This window comes from Rhinatrema bivittatum, unplaced genomic scaffold (genome assembly GCF_901001135.1).
Source record: "Rhinatrema bivittatum unplaced genomic scaffold, aRhiBiv1.1, whole genome shotgun sequence".
Classification (NCBI taxonomy): Eukaryota; Metazoa; Chordata; class Amphibia; order Gymnophiona; family Rhinatrematidae; genus Rhinatrema; species Rhinatrema bivittatum.
This window is the reverse complement of record NW_021820356.1, coordinates 526,421-552,134: the sequence shown is the minus strand read 5'-3', so window position 1 is coordinate 552,134 and position 25,714 is coordinate 526,421. Positions and strand designations below refer to the sequence as shown.

Here is a 25,714-nt window from a genome sequence, read left to right as displayed (position 1 = left end):
ATCTATTCAAGAGCTATCTCTTAAACATACTTAAATTAAAGCCAGAAGAAATACCAGAGATATCAATGTATTTACCTCAGAGATTATCGCAAGAAGAAACAGCTCGATTGGAAGATCAAAAAGAAAAAAAATTAAATTTATCTGACTGAGAAATCCTTCGAAATGGAAATAAGTTTAAGAGCAACATTTGTGCAGTTTTCTTTCTTGACCGAAAGAGAAAGTTTTGAAATACTATTTTCGTTATCAAAAGTTAAAGTTTTATGGGTATCCAATTCAGATTTTTCCAGACATTGCTCGAATAACAGTCAAAAAGGAAAAATATTCTGGTAATGAGGGGGGGAGATGACAAATAGGGGAGTTAGGTTTATTTTGCATTTTCCCTGTCTGTGTATTTTGCTGTGTGGAGACACTAAGTATATATTTAATGATCCAATGCAACTTCGTGCTTAGATTCTTCATGATCCTAGAATTCCTCCAAAGGAAAGTTGGAATGTAGAAAGTCAAGTTGACACTTACAGATTTGACAAGTTGGATAAAATACAAATTTCTTTAAATGTATCTGCTATATATCTTTTTCTTGGTCTCCCTTATTTCCTTAAATGATAATTCAATGTGAGCAAGACCAGATATTGTATGTAGGGATATTCTTGGGAAATTCTTTTTAATGTATTTGTTTTCTTATCTGGATCGTATGGATGCACATTGTTAATTTCTTGTTATAATGTAAAAAATGCAATAAAATATTAAAAAAAAAGCCAGATGCCTGGCTTAGACAAAAGTATAGCCTTGGTGCAGTCTATGGCCGGTAGGGCCCAAAGGAAAAACTCGACAGGAATCGACCGCAAACGAAGGTAAAGCCTTACCTTATGACCGCGGACTATGGAATTGATAGAGGGACCCCGGATGGGTTAGAATTTTTTGAAATAAGTTCAGTGAGGAAAATGCCTGTCAGGAATCTCCAGAGAGCTCCTTAACCCACATGGCTGCTGCTGCGTGGAATAAAAGAGACAGAAGGGGGACCCTTGCTGGATGCAGGGTTAGTGCCATGCTGGGCATGCCCAGTAGGTGCCAAAGTGTGATGTGAATCGGTTATTTACTCTTTCGGATAGTAGAAAGACTAGGGGGCACTCCGTGAAGTTAGCATGGGGCACATTTAAAACTAATCGGAAAAAGTTCTTTTTTACTCAACGCACAATTAAACTCTGGAATTTGTTGCCAGAGAATGTGGTTCGTGCAGTTAGTATAGCTGTGTTTAAAAAAGGATTGGATAAGTTCTTGGAGGAGAAGTCCATTACCTGCTATTAAGTTCACTTAGAGAATAGCCACTGCCATTAGCAATGGTAACATGGAATAGACTTAGTTTTTGGGTACTTGCCAGGTTCTTATGGCCTGGATTGGCCACTGTTGGAAACAGGATGCTGGGCTTGATGGACCCTTGGTCTGACCCAGTATGGCATTTTCTTATGTTCTTAAAGTTCTATAAACTGACAAAAGTGTTCTGTGATTGGGCTCCATCCTGATGTCACCCATGTGTGAGGACTACCATCCTGCTTGTCCTGTGAGAACGCCTGTGATCCTTCCCCAGGAGTGCCAAGGAATGGGTCAGATTGCTTTGTCCTCTTAGAGGGTGGATTTAATGACCACCGATTGGTGGGGCAGCTGACATCAAATCTGGTAGCCGCATGGAGGTAGACCCCATCCGCCTTCCTGTTAACCAGAGGTACTGTGATGGAGTGTTCCCATATCCTCAACAGCTCATTAAGGATATCGTGTACTGGGACTGCCATGATTTTCTTACTAAGTTCCACAAATTAGAGGATCTCTAGCATCTTTTTTTTTTTTAATTTTATTTTTATTGCATTTTCATAATTAAATACACAAATATATGGAGGACAATATTTCCACAATTCAAGAATAAACAGAAGAAATATTCAATAGGAAATTATCCTTCAGTGTCAAAATAGCCTCCATTTACATAGGAAATCTGAAGGTAATTTAGAACCCTATTAGCCATATTAATTGGAGCATAATCAGGCAAAACTATTACCACTACTTATCTAGTCCCCTTTTCCACTTGAAAAATTTTCCCCATTTAATACAGTATTTAAGGGTACATTGTCTAGATGTCTCTTGAGCTGATCAGGATTAGTAAAGATATACCTATTATCTTTATATCTTACAATACATCTACATGGGTATTTTAGGGTAAATTGTGCCCCTCTATCAATTACTTCTTTTCTCAAAGATAAAAAACTCTTTCGCCTATTTTGGGTCGCTCGAGCAACATCAGGATAAATCCTTACTGGATATCCATAGAATTCTTTTTCCTGATGTTTGAAATGCAGCTTCAATACTGTATCTCTCTCATTGAGAGAGGTGAATTGAACTAATAACGTTGCTCTATTTTCAATTCGCGCCTCATACGATTTTTCTAAGAAGTCTGTTAGATCTAAATTTTCTTTAGTCTGTAAATCTTTTTCTTTATCTATTTGCATTTGTTGTAGATAATAAATTTTTGACAACATAGGGATATTGCTATTTGCATATTTTAGAATATTCTTTAAATAACTATTAAATAATTCACCTGGTGGGGACAATGGTGTTTTAGGGAAATTCAACACTCTAAGGTTAAATTTCCTATTTTGGTTATCTAAAAACTCAATCCTTGCTTCAGTCTCCCCCAGTGATTTTATTAAATTAGCTTGAACTTTCTGAACTTCTCCAATCTGTATATCTGAAGATTTTACCTGTTTTTCCAATTTGACTACTTTTTCTTCCAAATTAGTGTTGTTTTTTAAAGCTTCCTGAGTTATCTTTGTTAAATTAGCTATAGACTTCTGGACATTCACCATAATTGCCCCCAATTCCTCCATGGAAAATTGTGTAGGTATAATAATAGGCATTTCTTTAACATTGTCCTGCAAAACCTCCCCTTTTGACTGCATTATTGCCCCATTATCCCCTTCAATTACTGATAAAGAAATGTCCTTATATTCAGCATAAGAATGTTCTCCCATGTTGCCAGAAACATTTATCTCCCCTTTGAAGGGAGGGGCCGGCTTTTCTGGGGCACCGGGCGTCAGTGATATTTCTATGGCCTGTAAGCTCTTCTCTTGCTCCTGAGTTAGGCTTAAAGCGGCCGCTTCCGGTGCAGGAGTGGATGGACCCTGGAAACAATCTTTAATGCTGGGTTGGATCATTTTGCTTGGTGTGGATGTTAGTGAGGTTTCCCTCAATTTCGCCTTCCTCTTTGTATGAGGCATGGCGAATAACCAAACAATCTTATCCCCAAGGTTCCCAGTCAGATTGAACCCAGGTAGACTAATAAAAACAGTTACTTAGCTTTATAGGGTTCTACTTGGTTGCAGCCGGCAGAGTCCCGTTCCAATCCGTTCTAACCCGGGCTAAGCCGGGCAAAGCCGCGCGCCCCTTGGCCGCGTGTGGCTTAGCCATCACGCCAGCGGCGTCGCGCCGGAAGAGGCAGGTCTTTATACCTCTCCGGCTCCTCCCTCGGGTGTCGACGTCACTCCTCTCCAGGCCGATACAGGAAATCCTCAAGCTTTCAAACAGGTAATTTTTCAGGAATCTTTCGCGGGTACTCTACCGAGTACCCAGCGACCCAGTCCGGCTGCAGCGGCGTCGCGCCGGAAGAGGCAGGTCTTTATACCTCTCCGGCTCCTCCCTCAGGTGTCGACGTCACTCCTCTCCAGGCCGATACAGGAAATCCTCAAGCTTTCAAACAGGTAATTTTTCAGGAATCTTTCGCGGGCACTCTTACCGAGTACCCAGCGACCCAGTCCGGCTGCAGCCGGATCTCTAGCATCTTGTACCTGTCACCTTCCTCCATCAATTACAAACAAAATGGCTTCTGCCATTACCCATACAAAATCTGTGAAGGGTAAGTCCTCCAGCAAGGACATCCTTCACTCTTCTGGAGGAAACAGCTCTGAGGGAGACCCTCTGAGCCTTCAGAGGACTCCCCAGTATTATCCCCCAAGGATCATAGGGACCCCTCATTCTCACTGTAATCAACTGGGGATGGGGCCCTGGGTGCTCTGCCTTTGACTAGAGGCACATCACTGGCAAACCTGGTGCAGGCCCCAGCAAAGTTGGACAGGGGGCAGGCCACAGCATCTCTGCCAGCCTATGTCGAGCTTCCTCATTGGAGGAAGCTACGACCACCATATCAGTTGGAGGAAGCATTGTTGGCCCGCCGGGCATTGATGGCCTCCCAGGAACAGAAGCCAACTGGGTTGGTAGCACCGATGAGCACACTGAGCTGTTCCAGCAGCAATTCAAAAGAAAAAAAAAAAGAGCCAAAAGCTCACTCAAACCACAATGCAACAGTACCGAGAGAAAAAAACAGACTGAAGATGGACCCGACATGGACACGTGGTATAGGCATGCGGGGCATGTTCAGTATGCAAAGTTGAAGTTCTGGAAACTTTGACAGAAGTTCCCAGTTCTCCATAGCCCCCACCACCATCCAAATTTTTGTCGTACATATTGCTAAAAAACAGTATGATAACAAACCAAAGGAAAATTGGTTCTTATCTGCTAATTTTCGTTCCTTTAGTACCAGAGATCAGTCCAAACACTTGGGTTCATCTCCGCCTATCAGCAGATGGACAGAAAACAAAACCTCGCTGACAAGTTATCTAAGCAACCGTGCCACCTGCAGTTAGTCAGTATATATCTATATAGGAAAATTAGTTCTTACCTGTTAATTTTCGTTCCTTTACCACCACGGATCAGTCCAAACAGTGGGTTGAGCCTCCTGTCCAGCAGATGGAGACAGACTAAAACTGAAAAGGGTATCCTATATCAGGATAGAGCCTACCCTGCAACCCTTCAGTATAACCATTGTCAAAGCAGATAAGAACTAAGATAAACGCCGAAATATGGATCAAGCAAGTAAACAAGACTCAGATTAACCAACGAAAACAATTATCAATGAGGAATGGACTCTAAAATAGCGCTCTTGCATATCCTTGGACATCAATACAGATGCTTCTGGTGTCCTGAGTAGAATGATAGGTGATATCCATCTAGTGACCTGTAGGAAAAAACTTCGAGCGGACGGCAGAAAAGAAAGAAAACCAGGGAAGGGTGTCTGGACTGATCCGTGGTACTATAGGAACGAAAATTAACAGGTAAGAACTAATTTTCCTTTCCCTGTACGTACCCGGATCAGTCCAGGCCGTGGGATGTACCAAAGCTTCCCTAGACCGGGTGGGACAGAGACAGTCCCGAAGCACCTGGTGCCCAAAAGAACCAAATACTGGGGCATGCACATCTAGACGGTAATGCCGAGCAAAGATATGAAGGGATGTCCATATAGCGGACCTGCAGATTTCTTGCGGAGAGACGGACTGACTCTCCGCCCACGAAGTAGCCCAAGAATGAGCCTTCAAGCCCTGAGGAACTGTACGGCCAAGGCAAAGATAAGCTGAGCAATAGTAGTCCTAGAAGCCTGTTTGCTCCTATTTGGACCACTCCAGAGGACAAAAAAGATGAGATTTGAAACTCATTGGTGACTTGCAGATAACGGATTAACACGTTTCAAGTCAAGCAGACTAAGATTGCCCCCATCGGGACCCTCTACGTACTCCACAGAAAAAGCAGGAAGCTCCACAGACTGATTAACATGGAAGGAAGAAACTACCTTCGGCAAAAAAGGAAGGAAGGAACAGTCTTGAGAGAGACTCCCGAATCCGAAAAACGAAGGAAGGGCTCCCGACAGGACAGCGCTTGAATCTCCGAAATCCGATGAGCGGAACAAATAGAAACTAAGAAAACCGCCTTAAGTGTAAGACCCTTTGGAGTAGCCAGTCAGAGGTTCGAACAGGGCCCCACAGAGAGCCTGGAGGCCTAAATTGAGATTCCACGACGAACATGGGGCCTCAAATGTTTGGCGCCCTTCAAGAAAAGCAACATCCGGGTGAAACACCAAGGTATGCCCGTCAACTCGACTGAGAAGAGTACCGAGAGTGGACACTTGGACGTGCAACGAGTTGAAGGAAAGACCCTTGGAGAGGCCTTTCTGAAGAAAGGAAAGAACCACGGAGACCGCTGCCAAACGCGCTGAGACACCAGATTCAAAACAGGCACTCTCAAAGACTTTTCAAACGCGAACATAAGCCAAGGAAGTAGATGGCTTATGTGCCCGCAGGAGAGTGGTAAACACCTCCTCCTTGTAGCCTTGAAGCCAGGCCACTAGACAAAAGCAATCCGCCTGTTCGAAAAATATGGGACCCTGCCGAAGCAGATGAGGAAGATGACAGAGTCAAAGAGGGCTGTCTGACGTGAGGTTGACCAGATCCACGAACCACGGCCTGCGGGACCATTCTGGAGCTACCAGGATGACCGGCCCCTCGTGAAGCTCTATTCTTTGGAGCACTTTGCCCACGATAGGCCATGGAGGAAACAGAGAAGGATGTCAGAGGGCCAGGGGAGAGCAAGCGCATCAACTCCCTCTGAACAGTGTTCGCTCCAGCAGCTGAAGAACCTGCTGGCTTTGGAATTGCCCAAAGTCGCCATGAGGTCCAGGTGCGGGGGACCCCACCTGCTGATGATCAAGTCCATGACTTCGCCCGAGAGCTCCCACTCTCCCGGATCTAGACGCTGACGACTGAGAAAATCGGCTTGTACATTTTCCTTGCCCGCTATGTGGGAGGCCGCCAGGCAATCCAGGTGACGCTCCACCCAGGCAAGGAGCCAGCTGGCTTCCAGGACGAACAGGCAACTCCTAGTGCCCTCCTGCCGGTTGATATAAGCTACTGTAGTGTTGGAGAGAACCCTCACCTCCTTGCCTCGGAGCAGGGGCAAAAACTCCTGTAGGGCCAGGCGGACCGCCCGGGCTTCCAGCAGATTGATATGCCAACGGGATTGGACTGGGGACCAGTATCCCTGTGTGGTCTGGGACTGACAGACTGCTCCCCAGCCGGAAAGAGACTGGCATCCGTAGTGACTATGATCCACTGTGGAGTCCGAAGAGGCATTCCCTTCAGAAGATGTGGAAGTGAAAGCCACCACTGTATGTCAGGGGATAAGAGGCCGAAAGCAGGAGAACCATTTGAAACTGTTCTGACACCGGCTGCCAGCGGGATAGCAAAGCTCTCTGTAACGGCCACATATACGCAAAAGCCCAGGGGACTAGGTAGATGGTGGAGGCCATAGTCCCCAGGACCTGGAGGTAGTCCCACGCCATCGGGAACGGAAGCGAGATAAGGTTGCGTAACTGGCCGATGAGCTTGAGCGCCCGCGAATGGGGCAGAAATACTTTGCCGCCGTGAGTATTGAACCGGGCCCCCAGAAATTCCAACACCTGAGAAGGCTGGAGATGGCTTTTGGGGAAGTTGACTATCCACCCGAGAGAGGTAAGAAGAGCTAGAACCCAGTCGACTGCCTGCCAAGATCCTCTGATTTCACCCTCACGAGCCAATCGTCCAGATAAGGATGGACCAAGACTCCTTCCTGGTGGAGAGCTGCCACCACCACCATGACCTTGGTGAAGGTGCGCGGCGCGGTTGCAAGACCGAAGGGAAGCGCCTGGAACTGAAAATTCTGGCCCAGAACGTGGAAGCGAAGGAACTTCTGGTGTTTGGAGCAAATCGGGATGTGTAAGTACGCCTCCGTGAGGTCGAGAGAGGCCAAGTATTCGCCGGGATGAACTACCACTATGACCGCACTCAGGGTCTCCATATGGAAATGAGGTACCTTGAGGGCCCGGTTCACCCTCTTGAGGTCCAAGATCAGGCAGAAGGTATCTTCCTTCTTTGGCACTATGAAGTAAATGGAATACTGGTCTGCGCCAAGCTCTTCCTCTGGGACTGGAACAATGGCTCCCAGCCGCTGGAGCCTGGTAAGGGTTTGGGCTACCGCATCCCGCTTTAGACGTCCGCAAGGAGAGAAACTACATAAAGGTCCAGCAGATCAAGAAAATTCTAAAGTGTAACAGACGCAGTTAATCGAGAACCCACTGGTCCGATGTGATCTTGACCCATTCCTCGAAGAATCGGGAGAGGCGATCCCCTAGATTGGGGACGGAGGAATGGGTCGACCGAATCTCATTGGGAAGCAGGCTTCGGGTGTTACGCTGAGATGTCCCCTCGCGGAAGGGCCGCAACCTTGAAAGGGCTGAGACCAAGACTGAGACCTGGAAGGATAATCCCGAGAAAAAGCACCCTGTCAGAGCCATATATCTCCGTTGACCCGAAACCGGGAATGGGAAGGCACAAAAGCTTGGTATTGTTTCGGTCAGTCCTCCGGCAGCTTATACACCTTGTTCTCACCCAAGGAATCAATGAGCTGCTCAAGGTCCTCGCCAAAAAGCAACCTACCTTTGAAAGGCAGAGTGCCCAACCGCGTCTGACGCTGGGCTCTCTCCGTGGCAAAATTGAAGGTTCCTCTATTTAGTCTCATCCAGATGTGGTTTGTTTCCTGAGAGGTATGATGAATCTCCGTCGTCCAGTTCAGGCTGTGAGAGATAGGGTTTGGAGGTTGGGATGGCGCAACCTGCCCTGGTCCTGAGTTATGAGAGTGGGTGCCGTACCCAGGCGAATTGGTTCCCTGATTGAGAGGTCGCGGAGTATGGGAAACCATACTTGTCTGAGCCAATACGGGGCTATGAGTATCATTGACCCTTTGTCCTTTTGCAGCTTCACTAGAGTTGTGGTTATGAGCGGTATCAGGGGATACATGTATAGAAGACCTGAGTTCCAGAGGTGAACAAAGGCATCCATGGCAACTGGTTTCTGTTTGTGCAGGGAGCAGAATCTGTCCACTTTGTGATTTAGCTCAGATGCAAAAAGGTCCATTGTTGGCTGACCCCAATGTTGGAATATCCTAGTCACTACTAAAGGATCCAGGGACCACTCGTGGGTTTGGAACTGACGACTGAGGCGGTCTGCAACTATGTTGTGTATGCCTACCAGATAAATGGCCCGGAGAAACATGGAATGTGTCAGGGCCCAGTCCCAAATTTGTGCGGCTTCTTGGCAAAGGAGATATGAGCCCGTGCCTCCTTGTTTGTTCAGGTACCACATGGCAACTGTGTTGTCCGTTTGTATAAGAACAATCTTGTGTGATAGGCAGTCCTTGAACACATATAGCTCGAAGCTCCAGAAAATGGATTTGAAATGTTGCTTCGAGTTTCATCCAAGTACCTTGAGTCTGAAGATTTTCTACATGTGCTCCCCAACCTAAGGTGGATGCATCTGTAGTTAAAGTCACTTGTGGAACTGGTTGCTGAAACGGTAGGCCTGTTAGCAAGTTGTGTTCGTCCACAGGAAAGAAGAACGTAACTGGTGGGTTATTTGAATTGAGACTACAGTGATTGAATGGCTTGGAGCCACTGTGATCTCAAACTTCCATTGCGTTATTCTCATGGCTAATCTGGCCATAGGGATGACGTGGACTGTGGAAGCCATGTGGCCTAACAGAATTAGAAACTGATTGGCTGTAGCCGTTGTCTTTGTGCGCAGAAATTTCGCTAATTTAGAGAGAGTGTGTCTGCACGGTCTTTTGGTAGGAAGGCTTTTGACACTGTGGTGTTCAATTCTGCTCTGATGAAATGTAGAAGGTGAGATGGGATTTTTGGTAACTGATAAGAAATCCCAATGAGTAAAGCAGATTGATTGTGACTGAGTCAAGAGCTCCTTGGTTTGACTGGCTCGAGCCAGTCGCCCAGATAAGGAAAAATGTGTATGCTTTTCTTCTGTAAATGGGCTGCAGCCACTGCTAGGCACTTTGTGAATACTCGGTGTGCCGATGCAAGTCCAAACGGCAGAACCCGGTATTGAAAGTGGTGATGACCCACCAGGAAATGCAGGAACTTGTGATGAGGGAATATTGGAATGTGAGCGTTAAGCTTCTTGAAGATCCAGAGAACAGAGCCAATCTCCTGCTTGAAGGGGAAGCATGGTACCTAAGGAGACCATACTGAATTTTTTTTTCTGTAGAAATTTGTTGAGATTTCGGAGGTCTAAGATGGGACGTAGTAGTCCTGTTTTCTTTGGAATGAGAAAATAGTTTGAGTAGAATCCTCTGCCCTGCTGAGGTCGGGAAACAGGTTCCATGGCCCTGGATCTCAGGAGGGTGGATAATTCCGTTTGCAGAACAGTGGTATGATTCTTAAGAAAGAACATAAGAAAATGCCATACTGGGTCAGACCAAGGGTCCATCAAGCCCAGCATCCTGCTTCCAACAGTGGCCAATCCAGGCCACAAGAACCTGGCAAGTACCCAAAAACTAAGTCTATTCCATGTTACCATTGCTAATGGCAGTGGCTATTTCTCTAGGTGAACTTAATAGCAGGTAATGGACTTCTCCTCCAAGAACTTATCCAATCTTTTTTTAAACACAGCTATACTAACTGCACTAACCACATCCTCTGGCAACAAATTCCAGAGTTTAATTGTGTGTTGAGTAAAAAAGAACTTTCTCCGATTAGTTTTAAATGTGCCCCATGCTAACATCATGGAGTGCCCCCTAGTCTTTCTACTATCCGAAAGAGTAAATAACCGATTCACATCTACCCGTTCTAGACCTCTCACGATTTTAAACACCTCTATCATATCCCCCCTCAATATAAGAACATATACCCAAAGAGTCCCTGGTGGAAAGTCTTTGGACTCTCAGAAAATCCAGATAACCAAGTGTTATTATGGATAGTACCCATTGATCTGTAGTGATGTTTGACCAATTGTGTACAAAGGAGGAGACTCTGCCCCAACTGGTATATTAGGGATTGGGTTCGTGTAGTGGCTGCTGTTCTCTGGCTGGGTTTCAAAACCCCGATGCTGGGCCTAGATTGTCTTGTTTGGATTGACCTCTCTGTGATGGTCTTGTTTTCTCACGAGGTGCAGGAGGATAATACCTTCGTGGTCTGTAGTAAGGTTTCCTGGTGTCTTTTCTGCCTGAACGTTTTTCAGAAGATGGAGTCTCTGCTGGAGCAGTAAAACGTTGTTGCAGTGTCTCATGTTCTTTGAGCTGAACAGCATCTTGTACTTTCTCTCCAAAAAGATTGTCCCCAGTACAAGGCAGGTTTGCCAACTTGACCTGAACCTCAAGCCTGAGGTCAGAAGCCTTTAGCCAAGCCCATCTCCAGGCGCTAATTCCTGGTGCTGCCATTCTAGAAAATGTTTCAAAGCAGTCATAGGCAGCACGCACTTTGTGCTTACCTGCTTCCAGGCCTTTATGAATATTACTGAAGGCACCCTGATGTTGCTGAGGTAGAGAGTCAGATAACTCTTCCATTTGTTTCCATAGGTTTCGTTGGTATTGTGTCGTATATAGTTGATACAATGCAATTCTGGAGACAAGCATGAAACCTTGGAACATTTTTCTCCCAAGACCATCTAAGAATTTTTGCTCCTTGCCAGGAGGCGTGGATAAGTGAGGGCGGATTCTTTTGGATCTTTTTTGGGCAGACTCCACCACTACAGACTGGTGTGGGAGTTGAGGCTTTTGAAAACCTGGTATGTGGACTAAGTGGCATCAGTCCGCTTGTTCACAGGTGGAATTGAACAAGGTTGCTCCCACAGTCTATGCTGGAGAACAACGAGGACTTGATGCACTGGTATGGCAAGTACCTCTTTAGGAGGATCTACAAACTGTAAAGCTTCCAGAGTTTTTGTCTTGTGTCCTCCTCAGTTACTAACTAGAAAGGGATGGTATCTGACATATCTTTTATGAAATTGGAAAAGGAAAGGTCTTCAGGTGGCGACTTCCTCCTTCAGGTAGAGAGGGTTCTGATAATACATCTTCGAGGAAGAAGGTCTACTTCGTCCCAGGTGTCCGATAAGGTACGCCATGGAGGAGTAGAGTGAGGGATGAAAACAGCATTGATGGTTTTGTTGGTGGCATCGATGGAGGTTGATAAGACATCGATGGAGTAATAGCGTACCTCGAGAGAGAGATTTGACTGTCCTGGTATAGGATCAGGCATCGGTGAACCATTGGAGGCACTGTCATCTTGAGGATCCGGTATTGGTAGCGGTTGGTCGATCGGTGTCTTCGGTTCCAATGATAGTGGTATCGGAAGGGCACCGATGAAGGCATCGAGCTTAGCGAGTAGCTGTGTGAACACAGATGGATCTGGCAACTGCACCGGTGTTGGGATCGGTGCTGGCATCGGCACAGATATAAGAAAATTATTACTTACCTGCTAATTTTCGTTCCTGTAGTACCATGGATCAGTCCAGACCGTGGGTTATGTCCCCAATCCAGCAGATGGAGTCAGACCAAAACTCTGAGGGGGCGTCACCATAAGTACTACTACCCCCTCTGCAGGAGTTCAGTATCGAGTATATCAAAGCCCGAGTAAACAGAAAACCCCTGCATTGGATCAAGTTTAAACAAGACGGCAACATGAAGCCGCTGAATTTAAATAGAGAAAAACTGTACCGTCCCACCAACGGGTGGGAGGTCACATCGCGTGTCAACCCCCAAGAAAACAGTGATAAACAGTGAAACAGGGAACACGTGAAAGAAACAGCAGAAAAGACACTACCATATACCAGCTGAGCCGAGCCGAATCAGCGCCCAAAAGAGACAGCTGAGCAGGATGAGAAAAACCCAAATGCGGTGGGCGTCTGGACTGATCCATGGTACTACAGGAACGAAAATTAGCAGGTAAGTAAAAATTTTCTTTTCCCTGTACGTACCTGGATCAGTCCAGACCGTGGGATGTACCCAAGCGTCCCTAAACCGGGTGGGGTCCTGCGAGGCCCGCTCGTAGAACCTGTTCGCCAAAGTGTCCATGGATGGAAGAGGCGAGGTGTAGTCGATAGTGTCTTGAGAACGTGTGCAACGATTTCCAGGTAGCCGCTCTGCAGATTTCTTGCGAAGAGACCGAGCGGGTCTCCGCCCAAGAGGCTGACTGAGACCGTGTAGAATGCGCTACAATGCCGGGCGGAGGAGTCCGCCCCGCGCCAATGTAGGCAGCAGCAACACCGGCCTTCAGCCATCTGGCAATGGTCGTCTTCGAGGCCTGAGATCCCTTCCGGGGACCGGACCAAAGGACGAAGAGATGGTCAGAAGTCCGGAAATCATTCGTAGCCTCCAGGTAGATACGCAGGGTGCGCTTAACATCAAGAAGACGACGAGATCTCGGCTCAGACGAAGAGAAAGATGGAAGTTCCACCGTCTGATTCACATGGAACGCAGACACCACCTTCGGAAGGAAGGAGGGCACAGTACGGAGAGAAACTCCCGAATCGGAGAACCGGAGATAGGGTTCTCTACACGACAGAGCCTGGAGCTCCGAAATCCGCCGAGCAGAGCAGATGGCCACCAGGAACACAGTCTTGAGAGTGAGATCCTTGATCGACGCATTCCGCAGCGGTTCAAACGGTGGTCCTGACATGGACCGTAATACCAGGTTGAGACTCCAGGAGGGACAAGGGTCCCGCAAAGGAGGACGCAAATGCTTGACCCCCTTGAGAAAACGGGCGATGTCCGGGTGTTGACACAGTGATCCTCCGTCGCGCAGGAGGGAGCCAAGAGCGGCCACTTGAACCCGAAGGGAGTTGTAAGCGAGCCCCTTGTCCACCCCCGCTTGTAGGAACTGGAGGATCTGCGGGACAGACGCCTCCGAGGGTCTTGTGTTCAGGCCGGTACACCACAGCTCGAACACCTTCCAGACTCGCACATAGGCCACCGACGTCGAAGTCTTCCGAGAACGCAGCAGCGTGGACACTACCGCCTCCAGGTATCCCCGAAGTCGACGCCTCTCAAAAGCCAGGCCGCAAGACAGAAGAGTTCTGCCTGGTCGAAAAATACCGGTCCCTGGTGGAGAAGGTGGGGCAGATGTCCCAGCCGGATGGGTCCGTCGATTACTAGGTGAAGGAGGTCCGCAAACCAGGGTCGTCTTGGCCACTCTGGCGCGACCAGGATGACAGTCCCTCGATGAGCCTCTATCCGTCGCAGTAGCCTTCCCACCAGTGGCCACGGGGGGAACGCGTATAGAAGCAGATCGGCCGGCCACGGGAGCGCGAGAGCATCGACGCCCTCCGCCCCCCGTTCTCTTCGGCGACTGAAGAACCGAGGAGCCTTGGTGTTTTGGGCGGACGCCATGAGATCCAGGTGGGGGGAGCCCCACCGTCGAACAAGCAGCTGCATGGCCTCGGAGAGGGACCACTCTCCGGGATCCAGAAGCTGGCGACTGAGGAAATCCGCCTGGACGTTGTCCACGCCCGCGATGTGCGAGGCCGCCAGACGGGCCAGATGTCGTTCCGCCCACTGCATCAGCATCGCCGCCTCGAGCGCGACCTGCGGGCTGCGAGTGCCGCCCTGTCGGTTGATGTAGGCCACCGTAGTCGCGTTGTCCGATAAGATTCTGACTTCCCGATTCCGAAGGAGTGGCAGGAAGTGGAGAAGCGCCAGCCTGACCGCTCTGGTCTCCAGACGATTGATGGACCACTTCGCCTCCTCCGCGGACCACGTCCCCTGCGTGGCGCTGCGGTCGCAGACTGCTCCCCAGCCTAAGAGACTGGCGTCGGTGGTGACCACTACCCAATTCGGTAGGTCGAGGGACACGCCGCGAGCCAGGTGCTCCGGGACCATCCACCAGGCCAGACTGTCCCTGGCAAACTGGGGCAGTGGCAGTATCACCTGGTAGTCCTGCGAAAGTGGTTTCCAACGGGATAGCAGTGCTCGTTGCAGGGGCCGGAGGTGCGCAAATGCCCAAGGAACCATGTCGATGGTGGAACCCATGACCCCCAGGAGCTGCAGATAGTCCCAGGAGGTGGGAGCTGGTAATGCAGAGAACCGCTGTATGTGATCCCGCAGGGCTTGCGCCTTGTCCCGACGTAGAAAAACCGCGCCCAGACGTGTGTCGAAGGTCGCCCCCAAGAAGTCCAAGCGCTGCGAGGGCACGAGGGAGCTCTTGGAGAAGTTCACCACCCATCCCAGGGACTGCAGAAACTCTATCACCCTGGCCACAGCCGCCTGTCCATGCTGAAAAGACTTCGCTCGGATGAGCCAATCGTCCAAATAAGGGTGGACTAGGATGCCCTCCTTCCGAAGGGCAGCCGCCACGACTACCATGATCTTGGTAAAGGTGCGCGGGGCCATTGCCAAACCGAACGGAAGCGCCACAAACTGGAAATGCTGATCCAGAATCTTGAAACGTAGAAGACAATGATGCTCCCGTCGGATGGGAATGTGAAGGTAGGCCTCCGTCAGATCCAAGGAGGCCAGGAACTCCCCCCGATGCACCGCCGCGATCACCGACCGCAGCGTTTCCATGCGGAACCGGACCACCCGAAGGGACTTGTTGACTTCCTTCAAGTCCAGTATGGGACGGAAGGAACCGTCTTTCTTCGGTACCACGAAGTAGATGGAATAATGGCCCGAGCCCACCTCTCCGGAGGGTACGGGCACAATGGCGCCTATCTCCCACAGTCTGTCCAACGTCAGCTGCACCGCCCCTCGTTTGATGGCCGAGCCGCAGGGGGAGAAGACGAACCGTCCCTTGGGAGCGCGGACAAACTCCAACGCGTAGCCGTGTCCTATGGTGTCCAAGACCCACTGATCCGAGGTGATCCGCGCCCACTCCTTGTAGAAGAACGCCAGCCGCCCCCCAATCTTGGGGACGGCGGAGTGGGCGAGCCGAACATCATTGAGAGGACTTGGGAGAAGGTTGTCCCGCCGTGGAAGCGGGACGCGCGGGGCGGCGCCCGCGAAAGGAGCGTGACCAGGGCTGAGACCTGGAGGTAGAGGGCCGAGACGCCGCCGGTCTGTAATTCCTGTAGCGTCTTTGCGCTCTGGCTCTGGTCCGGGAGGACGAAAATGCCCTGGTGGAGCGATATCTGTCTTCCGGCAGGCGATGGACCGCGTTTTCCCCCAGAGACTTGATGATCTGGTCCAGATCCTCTCCGAACAGGAATTTACCCCTGAAAGGCAGGGAACCCAGACTCGACTTGGAGGACGTGTCCGCCGCCCAGTTGCGTAGCCATAGGAGCCGACGCGCCGCCACCACCGAGGCCATGGAGCGGGCGAGGACCCTAAAAAGATCATAGGAGGCGTCAGCCCCGTATGCCACCGCGGCTTCCAGCCTATCCGCCTGGGCGGCCTCCTCGGGTGGCAACACCTGAGAAGTGAGCAGTAGCTGCACCCAGAGAAGACTAGCCCGCTGTGCAAGCGAGCTGCACATCGCCGCCCGCAGCCCCACTGCGGAGACCTCGAAGACTCGCTTGAGGAAGACTTCCAACTTGCGATCCTGCGTATCCCTTAACGCCGCTCCACCTGTCACCGGTATGGTCGTCCTCTTCGTGACCGCCGACACCGCGGAGTCCACCCTGGTACCTTGATGAGATTCAGAAAATCTTCCGGCAGCGGGTACAGCCTCTCCATGGCGCGGCTGCCCTTTAGAGCAGCTTCCGGGAAATCCCATTCCCTGGTGAGGAGTTGCAGAAAAGACTCGTGAATGGGAAAAGCCCGCGCCCGCGGACGAAGGGCTGCCAAGACCGGATCCCCCTTCTTGGAAGAAGTGACAACAGCGGGCGCGACGGGAGCTGGCGGGTCCGGCAGGGGATCGAGATCCAACCCCTGAATGATTTGCGGGATTAGGTCACCCAGCTCTTCCCGCTGGAAGAGGCGCAGCGTGCGTGGATCCTCTCCCTCTGACGTAGAGTCCCCTTGTCCCGAAGCCGCAGGGTCCGATCCAGGGGAAACTGGGCCCGACCCAGTCCCCCCCGAGCCCACCGGGATCCGGGCGTGGACGGGGAGCTGTGGGGCCCCCATGCCCGCCGGAGCGGGGGGGGGGCCGGAGAGAGGGACGAAGGTCGTGGTAGCTTGGGTGGTGGAGGTCCCGCAGGAGCAGCCAGTTCCTGCAGGTATGCCGTGTGCATCAGCCGGATAAACTCCGGGGAAAACCCCGGTCTACTCGGGGGGACCTCCGCAGGTGGGGACCCCGCCCCTGCGGGTCCGCCTCCGGATCTGACTCCGGTAGTAAATTCGGGGGAGAGCCCTCCGAGGCCTCCCCATCCCCCAGCGCTGTCGGAGCTCCTTCGGGACGCAGCGCATGCAAAATGGCCGCCGTTCCCGCCAAGAATGGGGGAGGGGCCGGCCCACGCCGCCCGGGCAAAGCCAACGTTGAAAAATGTGTTAGGAGCCCCGACGAACCTTCCCCCCCTGGGAGGCATCTAGCACAGATGCCCTCCCTTGAAATACGCGATCCTGGCTCACCGCAGGCCGAGCAACGCGACGGCCGCGGCATGACAGGCGCGAGTAAAAAACACACCCGGCAGTCCAAAACAGTCGAGTAGCCTCGGGGGAGGGGGGGCCGCGAGACGGCGCGCCGCTGCGGGGGGGCCCGGATGGCCTGCACTACCCGCCGAAGGTAAAGCGGCGCCGCGGGGGGGCCGTCCTGGCCTCACAACCCGCTAAAGAGGATCTCCCTGCTCCCTGCCGCTCACGAGGTGCCGGCAAAATGGCCGCGGGAGGGAGAGAAAAAAAAAAAACCGCCAAGAAGGCCGGTCCCACCAGCCGTCGCGTCCAGCCGAGCTGCAAGAGAAACTACAACCAAGAAAAACACGGCAATGCGACTTACCCTCGGTACGGACGCAGACTAGAGCCGGGAGAGAAGCAAAGGAGGCAGAGAGCACAGGAAAGAAGCCACGCCTCCCCAATTAACTAATTAACTTTTTTTTTTTTTGAAAGAAATACAACTTGATCCAAAGCTAACAACACAGAGAAGAAAGCCTCAAACAAGAGGAACAAAAGAAGGTTACTGGCAATCGGGAGCAAGCCCAGATTCCCCTACTCGCATCTGCTGGAGTCAGAAGATACTGAACTCCTGCAGAGGGGGTAGTAGTACTTATGGTGACGCCCCCTCAGAGTTGGTCTGACTCCATCTGCTGGATTGGGGACATAACCCACGGTCTGGACTGATCCAGGTACGTACAGGGAAATGTAGATCTCGCAAAGCTTTCTTTACTGCCTGGTGGGCGAAACCGTCCAGTTCCTCCCTTACAGCTGATGAGGTCAGAGCAGCTATAGGGGGTGACAGATAGCGGAATGGCTCTTCCACAGGTCCCTGTGGTAGTGCAGTATCCGGTATTGATATCCGTGGAGATTTCCTCTGAGTAGGAGGCATCGAAGGGGTCGACTGCTCTTCTACTCTGGTCCTCTTCGGTGGTGGCTCAACGGGTATCGAAGCCGCTCTGAGAATCAAGCCTACATCGGGGGTAGAAGGCCGCCGATGTCAGTGCCGATGCTTTTCCCAATATTCGGTGCTTTTCTTCTCGATCCCTGATTTAATCGATGTCCGAGATAGAGTCGGGGGATGGTCTGTCACTGCTACCATCGGGACGGTACTTGATTTTAATTACTAACTTTTTTGCTGCACCTACCGGTGACTACTGTGTCGATGGAAGCAGCTGTATATGAAAAGGGCTTTCCATCTTCTCCAGTCAGGCCCATCTGCCTTTGGCTGTCATCTCAGCACATTGTTCACATGTTGAGACATGTCTTTCGCCCAAGCACAAGACACAATATGAGGGTCGGTAATGGACATTGTACGAGAGCAATTTGGGCATTTTTTAAACCCTGTTGTCATTTTGAAGGCCCAACAGCCATCGACTGCTTTGACAATAAAATTTTTGAACAGTATCAACTGTGACAAAAATGTACTCACCGATGGATGGAAAAAAGAAGGGAGACCCTTCACCACAAGGCTAACAGCGTGGAAAAAAAGAAGACTGAAGGGAGACCCCTGTGGCTCAAGGGATCATGGCTTTCTGGGCATGCTCAGTGGGCTCAGTGTGCCAGTCAAAAGTTTCTAGAAACTTAAACAGGAAGTTTTCCGTGATAGGTCTCCATTCAGTGATGTCACCCATATGTGGACTATCATCTTGCTTGTTCTGGGATAATAAAAAGAAACCCCCGTAAGGCTCAAAAGAAAAAAAAAATTAGTCAACTGCAGAACAGCAGGATTAACAGCCTCTGCCATCTGCTGGAGACAGAGAAATACTGATGAACTGCAGGTGGCACGGTTGCTTAGATATGGTGTCAGTGAGATTTTTGTCGTCTATCTGCTGATAGGGGGAGATGAACTCAGGTGTCTGGACTGATCTGGGTACATACAGGGAACAATAAGTTGCCAAGTCATTTACTCATAGCATACTAATCTTCGAAGGAAGGGAAAACTATCATGAAATCAATGAAACAAAAAACAGGAAACATGGCTACAAAGGATAGGGAAACTGAACTGGGGTGAAATTTGATTTCTCCTTCAAGCTTTTACTTTCAAAAGCAGGATAAGCATGAGATCATGATGCTACAGGCACAAATCAAAAATATAAATATCATTTTGTACATTAAGGGGTATCAGAAGACTGATCTGTGATGTTATACTTCATTGTGATTCTTATCTATATAGCCCAGATAAGAAAATTCCTTACCTGCTAATTTTTGTTCCTGTAGTACCAAGGATCAGTCCAGACAGTGTGTTATCACCCCCTTCCAGCAAATGGAGTCAAATAGAACTTTGAAGGATGCTTCCTTATAAGGTAGTGCACCCTCTATTAATCCTCAGTATGGAGTATATCAAAGCAAAGAGGAAAATCAGGATGGATCAAGAACAATAGAATTAAGTAACAAATAACAGTGTGCAACGGGTACAAAACAGTGTCAAACAACAAACTTGCAGAAAACCATTAACCAGCCAAAGGAAAAAAGGCACTGAAGAACAATTTGAGCAGCGAAGCAATCCCAAACCCAACAAACAGTCAGGGAGGGAGTCTGGACTGATCCTTGGTACTACAGGAATGAAAATTAGCAGGTAAGGAATAATTTTCTTTTCCTTGTACGTACCAGGATCAGTCCAGACAGTGGGATGTACCAAAGCTTCCCTACGTAGGGTGGGCCCCGGAAAGCCCTGCTCGGATGACCCTAGAGCCAAAAGGTAGGCAACTGCATGTGTAGACGATAATGACGAGCAAAGGTATGTAACAATTTCCAAATTGCCGCTCGACAAATCTCCTGGAACGAGACCAATTGCATCTCCGCCCAGGAAGCAGCCTGAGCTCGAAGAGAATGGGCCTTGACACCTGCCGGAGGTTGTCGACCTGCTCCAATGTAGGTCACCGAGATCGCCTCCTTCAGTCAGCGAGCAATGGTAGTTTGACGCCTTGGCCCCCTTCTTTGGACCATATCAGAGAACAAAAAGATGGTCTGACAAGCGAAAATTAGTGACTTCCAGATAGTGAATGAGGATACGCTTGACATCTAGCTTGCGTAGATCCACCGATGTGTCCACTGAGAAGGATGGAAGCTCTATCGTCTGATTCAAGTGGAACTTGGAAACTATCTTGGACAGAAAAGCAGGCACAGTGCGCAAGGAAACTCCTGAATCCGTAAAACAAAAAGGTACGGCTCTCTGCACAAGAGTGCTTGAAGCTCCGAGATTCTGCAGGCAGAACAGATAGCTACCAGGAAAACAGTCTTGAGTGTGATATCCTTGAGGGTCGCAGAACGCATGGGTTCAAAGGGTGGTCCGACCAAGATTCGGAGAATGAGATTGAGACTCCACGAAGGATAATGAGCGTGGGCCAGGGGTTTCACATGCTTCACCCACGAGGAATCGCATGATATCCGGGTGAGAGGAGAGGGAAGTTCCCTCTTGTTGATGAAGTAGAGAGCCTAGGGCAAAGACTTGCACAGATATGGAGGCACACCAGTTCTCAAAAACTTTCCATACCCTGATACAGGAGATGGAGGTAGACGTCTTTCTAGCCTTGAGGAGGGTCAAGATGACAGCCTCTGGGTATCCACGCCGTCTCAGCCAGCGTCTCTCAAAAGCCAGGCCGCAAGACAGAAGCGATCGGTCTCAGCGAAAGATACCAGACCCTGATGCAGCAAGCGTGGAAGGTGACCCAGACGAAGAGGTCCGTCCACTGCGAGATTGATAAAGTCTGCAAACCACGGACGATGGGGTCATTCCGGCGCCACTAGCATTGCCGGGCCCTGGGACTCTATTCTCCAGAGCACCTTGCCCACCAGAGGCCAAGGGGAAACACGTAGAGAACGTGATGGGGCCAAGGGAGGACTAAGGCATCCACTCCCTCTGCGCCGTACTCTCTTCTGCGACTGAAGAACCAAGCTGCCTTGGCATTCCGGGAGGTTGCTATTAGATCCAGATAGAGGGGTCCCCCATCTGTGGAACAGGAGATTCACCGCCTCCTCTGAGAGTTCCCACTCTCCGGAATCTAGATGACTGAGAAAGACAGCTTGAACATTGTCTACGCCTGCGATGTGGGAAGCCGCTAGGTAGGAAAGATGAGTCTCTGCCCATGCCATCAACCTGTGTCTCCTGAGAGACATGCCAGCTCCTCATGCCCCCTTGGCGATTGATGTAGGCCACAGTGGTCGCATTGTCAGAGCATTCGGACTGCACGATGGACGAGAGGTAGAAAGCGTTTCAATGCCAGACGCACTGCTCTGGTCTCCAAGTGATTGATCGGCCAAGTTGCTTGGGACGGCATCCACTTCCCTTGAGCAGAACTCATCTGACACACCGCTCCCCAGCCAGAGAGACTGGCGTCCGTGGTGACTATTACCCATTTCGGGATGTCCAAAGGAACACCCTGGAGAAGATGAGACAGTCCTTGGCTCCCTGCGGGAGAGGAAGGATGGCTTGGAAGTCCCGAGACACCGGCTTCCAGCAGGAGAGCAAGGCACGCTGTAAGGGACACATGTGCAAACGCCCAGATCGATGGTGGAAGCCATGGATCCCAGGACCTGGAGGTAATCCCACGCCGTTGGAAGCGAGACACGGACGAATCGCTCCGAGAGCTAGAAGCCTGTCGAGCGTCTGCCAGACTATGAGTTGTTTCTGAACTGGGCCACAAGGAGAGAAGAGAGGAGGAACCTGTCTCTTAAGCGGCCGAGCAAATTCTAAAGCGTAGCCGTGTCTTAGAATATCCAGGACCCACTGATCTGACGTGATGTTGACCCACTCCTCGTAGAAAAGGGAGACGTCCCCCTATCCTGGGGATCGGGGAGTGGGCCGGCATAGCTTCATTGTGAAGACTTGGAGGACGTCCCCTGGGCCGGACCAGAGCGGGGCTGTCTTAGGGAACAAAAGGATTGAGTCCAGGATTGAGATAGCGAGGACGGCTGACGAGGAGCTGCAGTCCTTGCCTGGCAGAAACATTGATTCCTGAATCGGCTTCTAGTGGAATTAAAAGACCTAGAAGAACGAGGGTGATCCTCTGGCAGTTTGTGTACCTTATTCTCTCCGAGGAACTTGATAATCTGGTCCAGATCCTCTCCAAATAGTAGCCTGCCCTTGAAGGGTAGAGATCCCAGCTGAGACTTGGAAGAATCCGCTGATGAGATGCAGAGCCAGAGGAGGAGTCTAGCCAAGACTGCAGAAACCATAGGGCATTCCATGAAGTTAACAAGTAGCACATTTAAGATTAAATCGGAGAAAATTCTCACTCAACACACAATAAAGCTCTGGAATTTGTTGCCAGAGGATGTGGTTAGTGCAGTTAGTGTAGCTGGGTTCAAAAAAGGTTTGGATAAAATTCTTGGAGAAGTCCATTAATGGCTATTAATCAATTTTACTTAGGAATAGTCACTGCTATTAATTGCATCAGTAGCATGGGATCTTCTTAGTGTTTGGGGTAATTGCCAGGGTCTTGTGGCCTGGTTTTGGCCTCTGTTGGAAACAGGATGCTGGGCTTGATGGACCCTTGCTCTGAACCCAGCATAGCAATTTCTTATGTTCTTGTGTAAGAAGCGGATAATAGCCTCCCTTCAGTCCTGCTCTCTATTCCTCAGCGACCCACAGATAGAGGCACAGAGGAATAACGCCTCTCTGTGCTGGCTGCCCCAAGGAAAGTGGCATCTCAGGGGCAGCAGGTCGGATAGCAGCCACAGGGGGAGAGGTCGGCATCACCGACTTGCCCCAGAGAGGAAATAACCTGTCAAAAGGAAATAAAAACAAACTTACCCCGACAGAGATGGGAGGAGAGGGGAGAGCTGCAAATAGTACTGCCTGCAAGTTATAGAATGCTCCCACAAAAACAGGAGCGGAGGCTACAGGAAAGCTCTCCAAATAATTCCCTCAAATTCAAAATTCTAAGATTTTTTTTTAGTTAGACTTTATCCATCCAAAAGAAAGGAAAGCTGAGGAAAATAAATTCCTAAGATAGCTTTCTAATCTCAGTGGGGAACGAAAGCCACCACTGTCATCTGCTGGAGTCAAGAGAAAACTGAGGATTAGTAGAGGGTGCACTACCTTATAAGGAAGCATCCTTCAAAGTTCTGACTCCATCTGATGGAAGGGGGAGATAACCCACTGTCTGGACTGATCTTGGTACGTACAGGGAACAGTTTAATCATAAAATAAGAATTCTTCATCTCAGCCTTTAAGCATGAGAAACTAAATGTATTACAATGCTAAAGCCAGAGTTTGGGACTGGAGGCAAAGATGCTGTCCTAGTATGTTCTGGGGCCTCACCTGCTGGTCCCATGTTTCCCATGCCTACTCCTCGGCTCAGCTGATTAGCATCAATAGGCTGTCCTCCGGGGCCCAAGCCCATGCCAATCCCGCCAAGTCCACCTGAAGAGTAGAGAATAAAACATTAGGCAATTTATGCTCTAAAAGTGAAGAAAAACCTTGGAAAACTAATTTAGACAAATAAAATATTAACTGAAATGGACACTTACGAGGCAGTTGTGGAGGCCGGTCTGGAGGAAAACCATCTCCCTTAGGTAGAGATTTATCATCCTAAAAGTGGTCAACAAAATAAAAACGCTTTAAAGTAGAATGCAATGGCATTAGATAATCTGTTTTATTGTACTGTGTGAATCCAATTTTAAAAGTCATTGTAGAACAGAGTATTGTAGAATAGATGCCAGCATGCATGTGTGGTGATTTTGCTCAGGGAAAGAGCCATCCTACAATGTGATGGGGAAGGCGGCAATCTAAAATGACTCAAATGAAAAGGCAGCAGGCCCACATGACTTATTTCATCACTTATTTTTGTTGTAACATGTATTGTTTTTATTCTTATGCATGTTTTTACGCCATAAGTCACCACAATCTACTGGAGTGTGCACTTGAGAAATATTTTAAATCAAAAACTGAAAGGTTTATACTTACTATCTTCACAAGCATTGGTCTGTCAAACAGCATCTGGCCATGAAACATTGCTAATTACATGTTAAGGCATTTATTAGAAAATGTCACCAAAACTGAATTTGTGAACTATTGGTTTAGTGTAGAAATTTAGAACATGTTCAAAGCTTTTAAGATATACAAAGCAAATGTGTATAATAACTAGAGATCAAGAACAGTGCTTTTAATATTAAGACTACAACAACTGTTTTCCACTGGGCTCTGGCATTAAGGCTCAGTGTGTCAGGTGCCTGACTACATATGGGGCTGCAAATAGCAGGTCTAATAAGGTCAATTGTATAGTGACTTTTTTTTGCTATTTCTACTTGCTTAACTATGCGAGTTAGTTCCTTCTGCTTTATGTTAGCTGATTTATATAATTGTTTTGTAAAATACCTCCACCTCGGTAGTTGTGGATGTTTAAACAAAAAAAATTAAAAAAAAAATCTTAGAAAGTGAACAAGTATATTGAATTCTGCACAATGATCTTTTGCCAATTTGTTAACAGGTACAAATATAGACACAGACCTAAGTGAAAATCGGATACCACCTTTGGAAGAAAGGAAGGAAATGTGAAAATTTGAGTAGACTTTCGAAACGGAAAGACCAGACTCCCTGCACTAAAGTGCCTGGAGGTCACAAATCCTCCTGGCTGAACAAATTGCAATCAGAAAGACCATCTTCAAGGTGAGCAAATGGAAGGAAATACCCTTAAATGGTTGAAACAGATTCTGTTAAAAAGAGAATACCAAGCTCAAATCCCAAGATGAAAGGAAAATTGGTTCTTACCTGCTAATTTTTGTTCCTTTAGTACCACAGATCAGTCCAGACCAGTGGGTTATTCATCCCTTCCAGCAAATGGAGTCAGAGAACAAAACTTTTGAGGCACTGCTTCTTAACTGAGAGTGCCATCTGCAGGACCTCAGTATTGACCTGTACCCAAGCCAAGACACCCCCTTCACACAGACAGACATAGGGAACTAAAGGTGGATACCCCTGAACTATAAACCTTGTTCATCAAGAACCAAACAAGACACGGAAGTGGATCCCAAAACTGCCCTTTAAGAGAAAATTTTTTTTTATTAAACAAAAAACTTCTGTTCTAAGCAGCAAAACTTGGCAGAAAAATCAGTCTTTCGGCATGAAACGGGAGGGTCTCTGGACTGATCTATGGTATTACAGGAATGAAAATTAGCAGGAAAGAACCAATTTTCCTTTCCTGAACATACCCAGATCAGTCCAGACCAGTGGGATGTACCCAAGCACCCCTAGATGGGCCCCCAAAAGACCCGCGCGCAGGACACTCTCCGAAGGACGGCTCATCCTGCGCCCTGACATCCAGACGATAATGCCTGGTAAAGGTGTGAAATGAGGCCCACACTGCTGTCCTACAAATCTCCTGAGGCAATAGAAGTTTACACAGCCCAGGAAGCAGCCTGCACCCTAGTGGAATGCACCCGCAAACAGACAGGAATTTGGCGTCCCTTACAGACAGGAAATTGGCGTCCCTTACAGATTCTTCCGCAACTCTACTTAAGTGATACCTTTCTTAAGTCTTCTGTACATTTTCCCCCCCTA

General features: G+C 49.1%; 1 protein-coding gene across 2 annotated transcripts in view; it reads right to left on the bottom strand.

Annotated features, from left to right (window-relative positions):
- HNRNPM (heterogeneous nuclear ribonucleoprotein M) overlaps positions 1–25,714 on the bottom strand; it is a 143,254-nt gene that overhangs the window by 64,261 nt on the left and 53,279 nt on the right. For both annotated transcript variants that reach the window (XM_029585990.1, XM_029585991.1), the window contains 3 exons: positions 24,122–24,171; positions 23,686–23,746; positions 23,477–23,578 (listed from right to left, as the gene is read on the bottom strand). In XM_029585990.1, coding sequence (XP_029441850.1) covers positions 23,477–23,578; positions 23,686–23,746; positions 24,122–24,171 — 213 coding nt within the window. The remainder of the gene's footprint in view (positions 1–23,476; positions 23,579–23,685; positions 23,747–24,121; positions 24,172–25,714) is intronic.